The 18,755-nt window shown below is 36.0% G+C and overlaps 1 protein-coding gene across 1 annotated transcript in view; it reads left to right on the forward strand.

Moving 5' to 3' along the window:
• Positions 1-18,755, forward strand: part of LOC131439181 (lachesin) — a 323,974-nt gene that overhangs the window by 248,598 nt on the left and 56,621 nt on the right. The window contains exon 4 of the mRNA XM_058609901.1: positions 10,656-10,863. Within this exon, the coding sequence (XP_058465884.1) occupies positions 10,656-10,863 (208 nt within the window). The remainder of the gene's footprint in view (positions 1-10,655; positions 10,864-18,755) is intronic.

The following is an 18,755-nucleotide window of genomic DNA, read 5'->3' on the forward strand; positions in this document are numbered from 1 at the left end:
TCTCTTATCTGATTTTGATGCAGTTTATTCAATGGTATTTTATTTGAAGATAAAACTACTGGATCAATTCACTTAATGAAATTGGAATAGCTCATCAATAACGAAATAAGATGTTATAACTAATTTTGATGTTGAACAGATATTGTACAATGTCTTGATTCCTTGATGAAATATCCCGAAAATATCAAGTATCGCTCTGACAACACAGAAACATCAAGCCAAGATATGATGGTAAAATTTGTTATTATTTTGACCTTTGTTTGCTATTTACACCTACCCGGGTTCTGCAATTTGCAACTATATGGCGCACTGTCACCGAAAAAACGTTCACACCATAATGACTACTAGCCACTAGATGGCACACTACTACCGAAAAAATATTTCTCGATTGTCTTTTCTATATTGGCAGGTATAAATACGATGTTGTATTGCAGAAAAAGACATAAACAAAAACCCGAATACAAGTAGTACACCGGACGGCGTAGCCCGGAAGGTTGGAAGATACAAAAACCATCATTTGACATATACAATTAGAGTGCAACATTCGAAACTCACTTCACTGTTCCACGTAAAAACATTATTACGCACAATCGCTTCAAATGCGCACAAATTTACATATCGGTTTAGAAACTTATATATGGATAAATCGTAACACATGCGAAAAATATCAAAACAATTTGCAAGCAGTTTCAACAAGACTGTCCTTTTTAGCCTTTTAATGGATTGTTTTGCTTTGACACTTCTCATGAGTTTTGGGCAAATAAACTTGTTAATAAAACCAATTTCGTTTTTGTTTTCTTTGTGCTGTCCTTCAGAAATGATGGTGATAGACAAATAGAAACAAATTTTCTGATTTTAATATCAAAATTAGTTATCAATGAGAATTTGGAGATGGATTGAAATATTGCTGGTTTTTGTCCAGGATATTCGCCAGCTAAACACATTCTCTAAAAATAAGAGTTTTTTCCAGCAAAGTAAATTCTCAATTTTAACTAATTTCAAAGTTATTTTGAAATTGTTGTTTTAACAACAACAATTTCAAAATAACTTTGAAATTAGTTAAAATTGAGAATTTACTTTGCTGGAAAAAACTCTTATTTTTAGAGAATGTGTTTAGCTGGCGAATATCCACCATCAACTAATTCAAAAAGAGTAATACGAATTCAGGAATCAGAACAAATTGGCTCACCTGGAACAACGGATTTAGGGAAATTTTGTCCGGGAAGCTGCCCATATTTCATCTTCACGATGATTAACTCGTTCATGACGATAGATCCTTCGTACACGGCTTTGCTTACTGGCTCGAAAAAAATCAAAATTCTCCTCGCAAACGAATAATTCTGAAGGTACTAGGGCTGGCATTGAATTTCTGTGAAATATCATAATCCTACAATCCTAGGTTTGCCCCAATCGTTCTAAACACCAACACAGATTTCGATTCTCAGATCCACTGTGACTCTCTCTGTAATTCTGCCGATCAATATATGGAATTAACAGGGAACGGTTATCCATCTTCTCTAGAAATCATCTATACCATTTGCTTTCTTCTTAGTATCGAACAATTTCTGCTTGACCAGAGCCCCGTACTTCTCGACTGAGCGATGTTCTGAACAATTTGATAGATTGGCTTTTTTTTAAATTTATTGGACCCTTTGCACCTCATACAATTCCAGGACGGATTTTTCATAGTAAGAAGAGGCCAAATCAACCCAAAATAGAACTGGAGAGTCGTGTCTTAGAATAACTGGTAGCAACCGCTTTCGCAGATATTCCTTCTCGTTTACATTCTTACACGGAACGACCGAAATTAGTTCTGCGCCTAATTCATATTACTGTTTTTGAATTAGTTGATTTTAACAACAGATTTTCCAAAATAACTAAAAAATTAGTTAAAATTGAGAATTTACTTTGCTGAAAAAAACTCTTATTTTTAGAGAATATGTTTGGTTGGCGAATATCCTGGACACAAACCAGCAATATTTCAATCCAACGCGAAATTCTCATTGACAACTAATTTTGTTATTAAAATAGGAAAATTTGTTTCTATTTATCTATCACCATCATTACTGAAGGACAGTACAAAGAAAATAAAAACGAAATTGGTCTTATTAACAAGTTTATTAGCCAAAACTCATGAGAAGTGTCAAAGCAAAACAATCCATAAAAAGGCTAAAAAGGACAGTCTTGTTGAAACTGCTTGCAAATTGTTTAGATGTTTTTCGCATGTGTTCCGATATATCCATATATGAATTTCTAAACCGGTATGAAAAAATGACGTAAACTCTTAGTGGAAAGTGTGTTTAGTCAGAATTTGTACGCATTTGAAGCGATTGTGCGTAATAATGTTTTTACGCGGAACAGGGAAGTGAATCTCGAATGTTGCACTTTAATTGTATATGTAACATATTCGGTTTATGTTTTCCGATTGCTTAAAGTTTTCAGTGAGAGAGTCGATTTCGCAAAGTCGAATGAAGAAAACAGCGACTTAGAAGAAAAATTTTCAAAAAAAAGTTGATGTTTTGTTTATGTCTTTTTCTCCAATACAACATCGTATTTATACCTGCCAATAAAGAAAAGACAACCGCGACTGAATTTTTTTTTCGATCTAGTGGCTAGTAGTCATTACGGTGATAACGTTTTTTCGGTGACAGAGCGCCATATAGCTGCAAATTGCAGAAACCAATTCAGCTATTTATGTTGGTTGAAAAAAACGTTTTATTTCTCTAATTCAACTAAAAAATTAGTTGAATGAAAATGAAGTGTGCCTTTGCTAAGAAATGACAGCACGTTTAATTGGTGAATTCAACTAAAAAAATAGCCATTTCAACAAATATTTTATTATTATTATTAAGGGAATTAGAATTAAAAAATCTAAATTAGCAAAAGTAAGATTTTTTTAGTTGTCTCAAAAAATAACTAACTAAAATCAGAAAATCAACTAATTTTTTCGCCAAAATGCTGATTTCGGTCTTTCCGTGTATTGAAAGTGCCGGTAGATGGTACAGTTTTAGATTTTCGACCACAGCTAATAAAATACTTCTTCGGAAAAGTAGACACTTTCTTTGTTCGCAAATGTTTTGCAAAGACGTTCCTTCGCATTGTGGTAGCACAACTTTTTGCAGTGAAATTTTGCTTTTTTTTTTTTTCATAAATACGTTTATTTCTTAAGGCAGTTTACATAAGTTTTTCTTCGCCGTAGCATCACTTTTACATAATATTCTTATCCTAATTTAATTCTAACATAGTCACAACGTTTTGCATTTATTAAAATATATTCTCTTATTACTTAAATATCATCTTAGGTAACTCGTCATTAATTATGAAATCTACTCGGAAATATTATTTGAACCAAACGATTAACTTCTATAAATTATAAAATAAGCTGTTATTTTCAGACATTTTGTTAATAATTTCATAAACTGTTTCGAGTTTGTTTGTATCATTACATTATTTTTATTCTAATTTAGCTATTGGTTGAACTCATGGACGCAGCTGGGATCAGAACTAAGTCTTGAAAGGGGCCTTTATTAAATTGAAACTCCAGTTTTCTTTATGAAATGATAAATAAGTTTCATGTATGAAAGGTCACGACAAGCAAGAATGTCTCGAACTGGGATATTGGATAGTCTACCTTGGGTACGCAAAGAATTTATTAGTTGAGATCTGACATCACGATACTCCACGCATGTCCAAACGACATGATCAATATCTCGATAACCTTCGCCACAAGCACAATGATTAGTCTCGGAGAGCCCAATTCGAAGGAGATGTGCATCTAACGTGTAGTGATTGGACATGAGTCTAGACATCACACGAATGAAATCTCTACTCACATCCAGTCCCCTGAACCATGCCTTTGTCGATATTTTCGGAATAATTGAGTGCATCCACCGACCCAGATCATCTTTATCCCAAGAAGCTTGCCAGCTGGCAAGTGTTCTTTGGCGAGACGAGCTATAGAATTCGTTGAAAGCAATTGGTCTCTCATAAATTTCACCCTCAATAGCACCACGTTTGGCTAAAATATCGGCTCTTTCATTGCCAGGAATGGAGCAATGAGCCGGGACCCAGACTATAGTGATTAGATAATTATTGTTCAATATGTCGTTCAGGCACTGTTTTATTTTGCCCAGGAAAAACGGTTCAGTCTTGCCAGTCATGTTTGAGCGAATGGCTTCAATTGCACTCAGACTATCTGTGAAGAGGAAATAATGGTTTGGAATTAATGTGACGATTACACTCAAACTATATTGAACTGCTGCTAGCTCTGCTATATAAACAGATGCAGGTTCTTGAAGCCTAAATGAGGCCGAAACATTATTGTTGAACATACCAAACCCTGTCGCTTCTTCAATTCGCGATCCGTCCGTGTAAAACATATTCTCAGAGTCAATATGCCTGAACTTACTTGAAAATATTTTTGGGATTTCCGTCGAACGTAGATGATCCGGGATTCCACGCACTTCGCGCTGCATGGATGTATCGAAAAATAAAGTTGAGTCAGGGACATTTAGGAGGCTGACACGGATAGGAATATATCTTGAAGGGTTGATTTCCTGTGACATATGGTTAAAATATACTGTCATGAATTTTGTTTGAGATCGAAGCTCGACTAGTCGTTCGAAATTATTAATTACCATGGGATTCAGCACCTCACATCTTATTAGCAGGCGTGATGAAAGCTCCCAAAATCGATCTTTTAATGGAAGAACTCCCGCCAGAACTTCAAGACTCATTGTATGTGTCGAATGCATGCACCCTAAGGCAATTCGCAAACAACGATACTGAATTCGCTCCAGTTTGATAATATGAGAGTTTGCAGCGGAACGAAAGCAAACGCATCCATATTCCATCACTGAAAGTATCGTTGTCTGATACAATTTTATTAGATCTTCCGGATGAGCACCCCACCAAGATCCTGTTATTGTTCGAAGAAAATTTACTCTTTGTTGGCATTTTGTTATCAGAAACCTAATGTGTCCTCCCCACGTGCATTTGGAATCGAACCACACCCCGAGGTATTTAAAAGTTAAAACCTGTTGGATCATTCTTCCCATCATATGGAGCTGAAGCTGCGCGGGATCATGCTTTCTTGAAAAGACGACTAACTCTGTTTTCTCCGCAGAGAATTCGATACCAAGATGAACAGCCCAATCGGACAAGTTATCTAAAGTATCTTGCAATGGTTTATGCAGATCAATAGCTTTGGGTCCAGTAACTGAAACCACGCCATCATCTGCCAATTGTCTTAGTGTACATGGGGTTACTAGACAGCTGTCAATGTCATTTACGTAAAAATTATAGAGGAGCGGACTGAGGCATGAGCCTTGCGGGAGACCCATGTAACTATTTCTGAGTGTTGCCAAATCGCCATGTGAAAAATGCATGTGTTTCTCTGACAAAAGGTTGTGCAAATAATTATTTATAACCGCTGGGAGTCCATTTTGGTGAAGCTTGTCTGAAAGAACATCAATGGAAACTGAATCAAATGCTCCTTTAATGACTAAAAATACAGATGCCATTTGTTGCTTTTGAGCGAAGGCAATTTGGATGTCAGACGAAAGTAATGCAAGGCAATCATTCGTCCCTTTATTTCTACGGAAGCCAAACTGAGTATCTGACAACAAACCGTTCGTCTCGACCCAAGTGTCGAGACGTCGTAGAATAATTTTTTCGAACAATTTTCTGATGCAGGACAACATCGCAATGGGTCTATATGAGTTGTGATTGGAAGCTGGTTTCCCCGGTTTTTGAATGGCGATAACTTTCACTTGTCTCCAGTCAGGTGGAACAATATTTTGCTCAAGAAACTTGTTGAACAATTCCAACAAACGTCTTTTTGCGAGGTTGGGCAGATTCTTCACCAAGTTGAATTTAATTCTGTCCAACCCTGGAGCGTTATTGTTACAAGACAAGAGTGCTATAGAAAATTCCATAATTGAAAATGGGTTATTAATAAAACCATTATTTGGAGGAGATTCCCGTATAATGCTCTGCGTAGGAACAGAATCTGGGCAAACTTTCCTAGCAAAGTCAAATATCCATCGGTTCGAGTATTCATCACTCTCATTGCCCACGGTACGATTCCTCATTCGTCTGGCCGTGTTCCAAAGAGTGCTCATTGAGGTATCTCTTGACAAACCTTCGACAAAATGTCTCCAATAGCTACATTTTTTGGCTCGAAGTATGCTCTTGTACTTGGTTTCTAAAACCATAAGTTTTTCAAAATTCTGAGGAGTTCCTCCTCCCCGTTTTAGAAACGTCTTGCAAGCATTTTGTTTTGCGAGTTTAGCCTCTGAGCACTCTTTGTCCCACCAGGGGTTGGGAGGCCTTCTGTTAGTCGTATGAAATTTTGCTTGTCATCGCAATTGTGCACCCTTTATACTTTGTGCGCTCTCAATCCTTACATCTGCCACACTTTTTCTACATGCGATTTTAACTTCTCAATTTTGCGAGCCACGTTTCGCATCGAAAGATCGCCATTTCTCTCATGGCTATTCGGTACTATTCGGTGGTTTAAGTTTCATGGCAAGATCTCATATCGATAAAAGTGGATTTTGCTACCGTTCGAACAAAATGCGTCGGTGCACTTCCACTTGGTTCCACGTCATTTTTCTAAATGTAACAATAATTTACACATGTTGTACCACGAAATAAATTGGAGAATTTCTTGCTGTCATGAAAGTGAAACGTTTCAGGGACCCGTGAAAGAATTCAAAATCTACACTGAAAGAAAAGTGTCCGAAATTTAACAAAGCAGTTGATGTCCGGTGAGGGAGTACGGGTCATCTCTCCGAAAGGGGTATTTCGAATATAATACAAAACAATATTTAATTCGTAAAATTTCCCGGGTTTTTCCTATAAGATATGCTGACGAAAACATCTCGAATTTGGCAATTGGACGAAAATCCGGTGAATTAGGCGGACTCACATCTTTTGGCATAAAATTCACTCCGTTAGCACGTCTTAACACGTTTCGAGGATAGTGGCAGGATGTTAGATCTGGCCACCACATAGTTGATCCTTTACTTAATATCCCACTTTTTCAGTTTGTTGCCCTCCGCTGACAATCAAACTACCGTCCTACCCGTCTGTTACTACCTATTTCTTCCCGTTTTTACCCGTTGACAATAAGACATTTCGTATAAAAGGAGCAGCATTACAGCATTCTTTCAAACAAACTTATAAAACCGATACACTGAAGAAGGATGTAAGTAACATTCCGAAATACGCGTATCTGTATTGTAACGTTTGTTATGCTTCATTAAAGTATAGTGACTTTGTGAAAGTGTAATAACGTGACAGTGAAATAGAGGAATTAAATGGTACAGAAAAAGTGAAACTGTTGAATACATTCCACTAACAGCTCCAGGTAAAAAATAGTGACAATGGTTACCAAGCCAAGTGAGCCAAACAGGTTTATTAAGTTAAGAAAGAAAATTGTGGGAATATCCAAAGATATTGCGTTTTTGAAAAAAATGCAGTAGATTTGGATTAATTCCCACATGCTGTAAGGTAAAGGGTGGGAGATCTTTTTCTAGAAAAATTGTAATTAAAATTCAACACGAAATTTTGAAAGAGAAGGTTAAAAAATTGTATAGCATTCAGAGCATAAAAACTTTGGAATGCTATAACCTTCACTTGAAACTAGCGAAACAATATTCCCAAGGCTTTGAAACTTTTCTAAACAAAGTAAAAATTGCAGAACATTGTGAATCTGAACGCAAACGAATTCTTCTTCATAAGAAATTCGAAAATTTACGTTCCAAAAATCTTTCAGACCGTCCCCCAAAACCTCCAGTACAATTTTTGGAGGATTTTCTTGTAAATCGTTCATCTCAAAATTTTACCAATGAACAAACTAATCTTCTAAATCTTGGTTTAAATTATGCAATTTCTTCAAAAGTAAATCTTGAACAAGTTATTATAGACATAGAAACAGGTTTAAATAACTGTTATCTTTCGTTTCCTCAAATTAATGACGCCACAACTATCGTAGCTGACGTCATTAAAAGTACTTCCTTGAATAATCAGCAAACCATTGATGAAAAAGAACTAGTGAAACAATTGCGAGAAAAGCCTGTTTTTTATGTAAAGGCTGACAAGGGAAATAAAGTAGTTATTATGGACAAACAAGATTATGACGACTTGATAACCCAAAAAATTAATGACGGTCCTTATAGGAAACAAAGAACCGATCCCCTTCCTGAAATTATCAAAAAAGTGGATAAAACTCTTCTTGAATGTAATCCAAACTTCGATATCAACCTCAATCACCTCAAAGTTCCTAACCCTTCTTTACCCAAAATCAAAGGACTACCAAAGGTTCACAAACCTGGTAACGAAATATGGGAAATTATTTCTTCAGTGGGAGCCCCTACCCAAAAAATCGCCAAATGGCTAGTAAAAGAATTCCATTCTATGCCAAAAAAATTTTTCAGTAGATCAGTCCCCAACACACAAGAATTTACGAGTCAACTTCAAAACTCTGGTGAAATCGAAGAAGACGAAATAATGGTGTCATTCGATGTAACCGCCTTATTCCCAAGTGTCCCGGTGAAAGACTCAATTAATCTATTAGAAGATTGGTTACTTCAACAACATAGTAACAATTTATGGAAAAGCAAAGTAAGGTCATATCTGAGCCTAACTCGGCTTTGTATGGATGTAAATTATTTCAAATTCAGAGGCGGATTTTATAAACAGTTACAAGGGGCACCAATGGGTAATCCGCTCTCCCCGTTTTTATGCGAATTGTTTATGGCAAATCTTGAAGAACTTTTGAAAAACCAGGGATTATTACCTAATCGCTGGTGGAGATACGTTGATGATATATTCTGTATCATCAAACGCAATGATTTATCAACTTTCTTACAAATGATTAATAACTTACATAAAAACATTAAATTCACCTATGAGGAGGAGAAAGACAACAGTTTACCTTTCTTAGATATCCTCATTATCAGAGAGGCAAAAACCTTAAATTTCGAGATATACAGGAAGCCAACCAACACAGATCGGGTCATACCAAATACTTCTAATCATTCCCACCAACACAAAATGGCAGCTTTCCACCATATGATTCACAGAATGCTGACCTTACCCCTTAAGAGAGATGCTGCAATAAAAGAGAAAAACTTTATTTTCGAAATTGGAAAGCTCAATGGATATCCGGAGCGTTCAATTCAAACAATCCTCGACAAAAAATTATGATTGTTGAAAAAACAATCACTTACAACTCTGTCTCCCCCATCGGAAAATTTAAAAAGAATATCGGTAGACTTCAATCCAAACAGTGCACATCCTTTGAAATCAAAACTAAATAAATTTGGTTTGGATTTAGTATTCAGCAGCATGAACTGTCAATTGAAAAATTTACTAGGTTCTACAAAAGATCCTACGGATAATTTGAAAAAATCTGGGGTATACAAAATCTCGTGTTCTCATTGTGATAAAATATATATTGGACAAACAAAGAGAACTCTAGACATCCGTTTCAAAGAGCACGTCGCTGAAATAGCGAAAGCATCTAAAGAATTAGAGATAGGACTACCACATCATTTCAAGTCAAAAGTAGCTGAACATGCCTTTTCTGAAGATCATGAACTCACTACCAACGACATAAAAATCATAAGACAAATTTCCAACCCATGGAAATTAGACACAGCTGAAAGTTTAGAAATCTTCAAAAATAACTCCATTTCTTTATTGAATCGTGACCAAGGAAATAAGCCCTCCTGGCTATTCAAGCTATTACCGACACATAAGATACAAATAGATTTAGGTAATACTTAATCTCTTAATATCCCACTTCTTCAGTTTGTTGCCCTCCGCTGACAATCAAACTACCGTCCTACCCGTCTGTTACTACCTATTTCTTCCCGTTTTTACCCGTTGACAATAAGACATTTCGTATAAAAGGAGCAGCATTACAGCATTCTTTCAAACAAACTTATAAAACCACTTACACTGAAGAAGGATGTAAGTAACATTCCGAAATACGCGTATCTGTATTGTAACGTTTGTTATGCTTCATTAAAGTATAGTGACATTGTGAAAGTGTAATAACGTGACAGTGAAATAGTGGAATTAAATGGTACAGAAAAAGATTGTTCCGCACGTAATGAAGGGCGCACTTATCCCACCACATCCGCAAATCGCCTGTCAGATCAGGAAATAATTTGCAAATCTTGATAATTTCTTGTTTCGAATATCCTACGAAACAACGAACTTATACTTGCCCATGAGATTTACGGCAATCAACCATGGTTCGTCATCCATCACGATGCAGCATGATTTGTAAAGATTACGAATTTTCGTAGTGACTTTTTACTTTTTCATTTCGCTTTGGGTCTTGCCGATTCTTGAACTATTGCACAACTTTACATACCATATTACTTTCCATTGGACCAATTTTACGATCCCTTCCTCCCTTCCTTCCTTCCTTCCTTCCTTCCTTCCTTCCTTCCTTCCTTCCTTCCTTCCTTCCTTCCTTCCTTCCTTCCTTTCTTCGGGCACTCAGATACCAATGTTGTAGAGAGAACATATTTTTTTACTCTACACAAAATTAAATACATTCAGCAGCTTCATTATTATTCTCACGTTAGCAAACTAAACTACAACTAATACTACTTTCATGTCTATCTCTACTATAGGTTGCCTGGATCCACATAGACCGACAGATGATACTGACGATTCACAGGCATGTAATTTCGCGAATTCCACGGTACAGTGTGACTTACGACAACTCCAATACGTGGCTGTTGCACGTAAATCAGGCCCAGCAGGATGACCGGGGCTATTACATGTGCCAAGTCAACACGAATCCCATGATCAGCCAGGTTGGATACCTGCAAGTTGTTGGTGAGTTAATTTGAAAGCATTATCTCCTCGTGAAGTGAGAGAATATTTATTTTTTATACGCAAAATAATTGAAACGAACAACCGATGCTCTATTTGTGAAGAACAGCAAAATGGAATAGTTTGTTCATATGTTATGGCTGTGGCTTTGCGTTGCATGAAAATTTAATCAGTTGCGTTACATTACGAAATCGTGTACTTCCACGCTCACCACTTCTCATGGCCACCCAGACATACATTTGGTAAAGTTAGCCCATACGTGATCAGAAGCCCTAACGGTTACAAGCCTATGTTCCAAATGCTGAAATGTGAGAGTTTCTCCTTTTCCTGTTATTAGATTAAAAGATTGTTAGAGTTCAACACGCTGGGATGGCTTGGAATGGCCCGAAAAGACGTCCGAGGTTACCCTTCCTTCGTTGCTGTTCGTATGCTAAGAGAAAAGTTTTCATCTCCAACTTTGCTTCTTATATTCTCGATGAAGTCTATCCAATTAGAAGTTGTATCGTTTATGTTTTTGCAATCTGCTGCTTGCCACTCGACGACCGCACTGCTATTCCTAACGCTTCACCTGTGGAAATGCTGGAAATGCTTGTGGTCCGCGTTGCATTGTTCGGGCGGCGCTGGGTGGTACAGAAAACTTACGAGATTGTCGATGGTTGGCAAACTATATACAGTTTCCATGCAATTTCTGCTGCACGGAGTTGCCCGGGTTGCATGTAAGGACATTATCCAATCTAACTCGGCACGCATTATTGAAAGGGAAAATGGTTGAGCACTGCTTGTCGGTGCATCGGGGAAGTGCCAATACCGGATGGATTCTTTTACTTTTAATTAACTTGAAAATGTGCAGACAGGCTTTGTGCAGTATCAAGTAGTTTTTGATAAACGAACGCAAAGTTACAGTAATGAAGCGCTATTCGAACTCTTTTTATTAATTTTCCACATGAATTTGATTCATTTCCACTTCAAATCAGGCGAATAAGAGGCAGATGTTTTTCCGATTGTATCAAGAAGAAAAACAAAAATTTTACCAAAGAGTGTGGAAAGTAAAATCGTTAATGACTTATACTGAAATCATCCTTTATGCTTTCCTATGTTGAAATTGAGTACTACATTTGCTACAGAATATTTATTTCCGATTAGACAATTTCTGCACAGAACGACCAAAATTAGCTCTGCGCCTAATTCGTATTACTGTTTTTGAATTAGTTGATTTTAACAACAAAATTTCCAAAATAACTATTAAATTAGTTAAAAACTTTGCTGAAAAAAAAACTCTTATTTTTAGAGAATGTGTTTAGTTGGCGAATATTCTGGACACAAATCAGCAATAATTCAATCCAACACGAAATTCTCATTGACAACTAATTTTGTGACTAAAATCAGAAAATTTGTCCCTATTTTTCTAATACCACCGTTTCTGAAGGACAGCACAAAGAAAACAAAAGTGAAATTGGATATATTAACAAGTTTATTTGAAAAAAAAACTCACGAGAAATGTTAAAGCAGAACAATCCTTCAAAAGGCTAAAAAGCAGTCGGTGTTGAACAGTCGTTCACATAGCACGCTTATAGCTCTTGGCTCCTGGATTTTTTTCTGGCTACTTAGAGTTTCATTGATTCAAGGTTTCAGTCTTTTTCAAGGCTACCTAAATTAACAATTACAATTAGTCAGCCTTTCTCCAGGCTATACAAAGAGTGATATTCTAATATAATCAGTCTTCTTCAAGACTAAGAAATTAATCAGCCTTTTTTAAGGCTAGCTATTCAAAGAACTATACTTCGAACTAATCAGTCTTTATTAAGACTACCACAAAATCAGTCTTTATCAAGACTTTTTCAAACTAGGAGTCTAATCGAAGACCAATTTAGCCTAGTTAATTTAATTTCAAATTTCATTCATTTCAAAAATGCCTGCGTTCAACCGGAAGAACAACAAGCCTAGGGCTAAAAATGATTAAATACGGCATAAATCACAATCCGTTTTTCTAATAACATTCACGATCTTATAGAATCTGAATGTAAAAATAAAAGACAACGGATTTCCTTTCCGTTGATTCTATGCCGTCTAACAATATTTACAAGATTCTTCCTGTATCCGATTGTAGCGACATAGAAGAAAATTCTTCAAAAATTCCCAAAATGGACGATTGTCGTTCTGGGAAGAAACATCAATCTATGCCACCAGTGACGGTGATGATTTCCGACTTCAAAGCATTCCGGATTGAGCTCTCTACTTTTCTCCCGGAAGTAAAAGTCTCATTTCAAATCGGACGAAGAGGAGAATGTCAAGTCTTGGTTGATGGATTGGAAGATTACGAACGTCTTATCCGATATTTGTCCGAGAAACCTAATAAATTTTATTCATATGATATAAAATCAGACAGACCCTTCAAGATTGTCTTGAAAGGCTTATCAAATGATCAAAGTACTGACAAAATTAAAAATAAACTAAAAGAATTGCTTGGTTTTGCCCCTTCCCAAGTAATAGTTATGAAAAAAAGAGCGAATGGTACTTCTAAACCACGCTCTGGAATTTCCCATGAACTTTACCTAATACACTTCAATCGAAGTGATGTAAACAATTTCAAAACTTTAGAAAAAGTACGTTTCATTTCCCACATTAAAATTCATTGGGAACATTATAAACGGCATAATCGTATTGCAAACTTAACGTAATGTCGTCGTTGCCAAGGCTTCGGTCATGGAACCAAAAATTGTCATATGGATATACGGTGTTTGAATTGTGGTAAATCGCATTCGAAAGACGTTTGTCCAACGAATGAAACCACTGATAAATTTTCATGTTCAAATTGCGATGGAAATCATAAATCAAATTGTTTGAAATGTCCTGTCTTGAAAATAAAAAAAACGTTACAAATGTCACGCCTAATTCTTCTAAGGCACTTATTTCTTCGAATTTAAAACAAAAACCAGGTACGCCTTCCAATTCGTCTTCTAACGAAAACAATTAATTGGCAGGAAGATCGACCTCGTCAACATCTTCTTATAATGACAGTTACGTTTTGGTAACAGGTAGACAAATACCTCTTAATTTTTCTTATGTAAATAATCAAAACACTTCACAGTTCTTCATCCCAGTAATCCGACTTGTTTCTCTTCCGTGAAAAACCCATCTACAATTGATCTGGTTCTAACAGATCAAAGTCACATTTGTAGTGAACCGATTACACATGCTGACTTTGACTCAGATCATCTTCCAGTAACATTCAGATTTTCCAACGAAGCTTTAATTAATCCAATTAGTTCTATATTCAACTATCATAGAGCTAATTGGTTGGATTACAGATCTCACATTGAAAATCATGTGGATCATGAAACTATTTTAGAAAATTCTGCGGACATCGACACAGCAATTGATAATTTGAATAATTACTTTATTGAAGCTAGAAATCTTTCAGTTCCCAAAGCTCAAACTAAATTAAATTCTCCTATCATCGATGACAATCTTCAACTGCTCATTCGGTTGAAGAATGAAAAACATAGTTAAGGATTTACAATAAGAAATTAAACATAAATTTACTCTATTGCGAAATGAAAAATTCCGAAATCGAAAATTGAAATTTTCGAAATCAAAAATTTTTTGATGCCAAAAGTCTTAGAATTGCATGAAACGTCGAGATTTAGTGTCATCTCGAAATTTATTTTTTTTAACATCGAATTTGTCTCTCTCCAGCAGGCATAAAACCTCCTCATCTTTTGTATCAACAGATTACAATGATCCAACGGATACATTTATGTTTAAAACTAACAATTAAAACTAGCAATAAAAGCTAAACCACTAACCCTATAACTAGTTGATGACACAGTATTACAGCATTACAGAGCAGCTTACTTGAAAAGGCGAGATAGAAGAGAAAGGTGGATATAAAGATGGAAGAAAAAGGTTAGTTGAGGGACCAGTGAGTGAACGTGGACGAACGACGGGGTTAGAACCGGCATGTAGATCTAATTAGTGATCAAAAAGATGGTGGAAGACGGAGAAAAAAAGAGGGAGAGAGGACGAACGGGTTAGTTTCGGCGAATCTGATTGGTTTCCAATGAAGATGGTGAACATTTATTTACTGGATAGTTAAGGAATCATTGAGTAAGCGTTTTATCGCATTACGCGAAAGATGAAAATCAAAGACCTGCGAGTAACTGTTAAATAAACGACACATACTGAGAAACGGTTCATCATATCCGTAGTTAGTTCTAGCACAAGGGATTCGTAGAACTAGATGTGAACGAAGATTGCGACGATGGATGTCAAAATTGACCAATCGTAGGAGATCAGGGAAATCAATTTGTGATTGTATTAAACCAGCGATGAAAACAGCCTTGTAGACGTTTCTACGAATACACAGCGGATCCAGTTCGATAAGTTGGCAACGATCATTATAATTTGGAAGGTTTAATTGGTCTCTCCATTGTAGATTTTGGAGAGCAAACCTAATGAAGAGTTTCGATCGATCAGTATGATCAAGAATTATTCCTAAGTCTTTCACGAAAGATTCACGTTTAAGAACATTTTGCGAAAGATTGTAGTCATATCGTATTACTGAGTGCTGCGGGAAAATGATATGACGGAGCATTTAAAGGCGTTGCACTTATGAGTTATGAAGTCGAGAACAATGATTTCAAATAACTTGGAAACAACACATAGGGAGGGTATTCCACGGTAATTTGTTATATCTGATTTGTTGCTTTTCTTAAACCAAGCACTGTGCAAATGCCCGTTTGTATGTGTGTGTGTGTCTGTATGTGTGTTGTCAACAAAGAGATCGAGATCTCAGATATGACTGGACTGATTTTGATCAAACTAGTCACAAATGAAAGGTCTCCCCGTCATTCTGAACGCTATTAAATGGTTTTCAGATCGAATGTTTACTTTTTTAGTTAAGCGAAGTATTATGTCAAATTTTTTTTGACATAATCTATCGCAATTGACCTTGAAAACAGAATATTATTTTGGACTTAGATTCCGCCCCAAGTAGCACTCGTTATTACACTTCAATGACAGTAACTTATATGACACAAAATCATGGAACAAGTAAAAGACTTTGCAACGTACATTGTAACTGCTATGCAACCTGAAAAGCGTAAGAGGCGGAGCTTGTGCGACTTACGAAGTGTTGCCAAACAACTTCTTAGTAAAGAATATTTGATTTGATTCAGCGTGCACATCAGTCACAATGAAAGAGAAAATATAAGTTTGTGTCAAGTTACAATTTGTTGATGTTTTTCCCATTCAACATTTACGATCAAAAATTGGCATCAGATAATGAGAGCTAAAATATAGAATTCAATATTCTTTAAACTCACTATATCTACTCAAAATCTGAGTGCTATTCGATATTTATGGTGAAGTTGATCATTATACTTATTGAAAACGTGTGCGCCTTCGATATTTTGGGTTTTCTGAACATCGACATACAAAATAATATTCATATATTTATTCCCGTCATATGAAATTTACACCTAAAATTTCAAAATGTGTTCAGTTAGAGCTTTTTTGTGATTAATATTAGTTTTTCATATATCAAAGTTAAAACAGTTGACCAATCGCAATAATTAAAAATTGCACTTTTTTTCAAATTCAATAGATATTTCATTCCCTAGTCATAATGGTAGCCATTGACATAAGTTTTTCCATGCATACACTGCCGTGACAAAGTGTAGAAATATTCTCTCTGGTAGTGCGAATGTACTTCCCAAAACGACACAAGTTTTCTTCGCTCATGTACCGGTAAAAAATTTGCGTATAATCGCAGATTTAACTTTAATTTAATTTTTTAAACTGAAGAAATTTTCTACTTATTCTACTTATTGATTTAATATTATTGTCCGGGATAGTGTACGGAAGCTTTCAACCGACACTGTATTTGTATTTCTTTGTTGCATCACAACGAATACGGTAACCGATATGAAATCATTACTTAACTTTGTCTTATAGTGTGTCACTTTTTCATTGTCGCATTTTGTTACGGTGACCAGTTGGTAACTGAAAACAGTCAATGCGAACACGTCGTAAGAGTTAGATTACCGAAAAGTTACGTTGGAACTTATTGTAACTTAGTATGATGAGATGTCAATTCGTAACATGTTTTGACTCCATTGTCACCATCATAATACGACTTGTTTCGTCGTGTTTGTCATGCGACCATTATGCAGCATCTGTTTTGTTTTTATTTTTTATGAACAAGTTACATGTGCTACTTGGGGCACTGTAATAGCTATCCAACAAGCCATAGATTGTTAAAATCCTTCCATTTTTAAAGGAGATATCGATATTATTGTGTAAGCGACTTTTCGCCTCATTCCAGCAGTAAGAGTTTTGAGCGCTGAATGACAAAGTAATGTTTGGGAGCAACGTGGAACACGATTTCTTTATACAATTGTTTCTAAGTACCAAAAAGACTGTATACAGCATACTTTTTCATGAAATTTTGTCTCCGACCGATTTTAGCACGATTCGTTTTTGGCAACATAATTATTCGAATATGGCACATGTAAATCAGATGATGGCAGCAGTTTTCGAGTTGAAAGCAATTCCGTAGTTATATTGATTTAAACTACTTACAGCAATAAATGCTGGAAGAGCATAACACCCGTATACCATTCGAATCAGTTCATCGAGATCAGCAAATGTGTGTGAGATTTCACTCAATTTTCTCGGAAATGACTCAACCGTGCTCTACAAACTAAGATTCATAAGAAAAGTCGTATGCTCCCAAACAAGGTTCCTGAATTACGTTTGGATCCGACTTCTGGTTCCGGAACTACAGGATGATATGTGAAGCGAAATTAAAATAGTGTTACTCATTTTTCTCGTAGATGGCTGAACCGATCTAAGATTTAAATTAAATCTAAGAACGATCTAAGATTCAAATGAAAAGTTTTGAGATCCCATAAAACATCTTGCTTTTTAGTTAGATCCAACTTCCGGTTTTATTGGATACAGGGTGATTAGTATAAAAATGTTCATTTCACTTAAATTAATCAGGTTTATCAGGTTTGCGGATTTGGAAAATCGATAACCAAATAAACTTATTTCAGTTTTAGCGGTATACAGTCTTCGATTCGGAAGGTACCCAAAAATTTAATTCGCACTACGATTTCTCACTGATTTTCAAACAGTTTGAGTCAAATGTAAACTATACAGCTCCTGAGGTGGATTTAACTGCTTTCGGCGATTTTAGAATTCCGGTTCCAGTATGGAATCGTTTCTCAAAGCTCAGCCGTTTTCTCAAAAAAGGCCAAATCGAATTTCAAAACCATAAATTCAAATTACAGGATTTATGGTCCCTTACAAAATTAATGAATTTTATCCGATTCTGGAATTACAGGGTGATGAGTTTTTAAGCTTCAAAGTTGGACTCAAAACTATTGCAATTGAAACAACGGCTTCAAATGACTGCAAATGACTTCATGTTCAGATGTATCGTAGTAAACTAGTTCTTGGTAATGTTGTTATGTGGCCAGTTGATAGCCGTGTCATGAAATAACATGGAATCCTCGAGTCTTAACTGAAAATCACAAAAGATGGAACAAATTTATTTAATTGCATGCATAAGAAACATTGGAGTAGCCAGCTGATAGTCGTAGGTGATAAGTGATTTACATAAAATTCTTGTGTCCTGACCGAAAGTAACATAAGTTGGTATGGGCTACTTCAAGTACATGCGGAACAAATGTTTGCCATTGAAAATGCAGAGGAAAAACTCCTTCATACTTTTCGCTAGAAAGAATCTTTTCGTACTACTCCATGATGTCACCACTATACCGCTCGAAAGATGAAAGATCATGCAAACGCACTTCTCTAACTTTATATTCCATATAAACTGTACAGTACAACATGTACTTGATATTTTTCATAATCCGCATAGTGCATGT

Source organism: Malaya genurostris, chromosome 3 (assembly GCF_030247185.1).
Source record: "Malaya genurostris strain Urasoe2022 chromosome 3, Malgen_1.1, whole genome shotgun sequence".
NCBI lineage: Eukaryota > Metazoa > Arthropoda > Insecta > Diptera > Culicidae > Malaya > Malaya genurostris.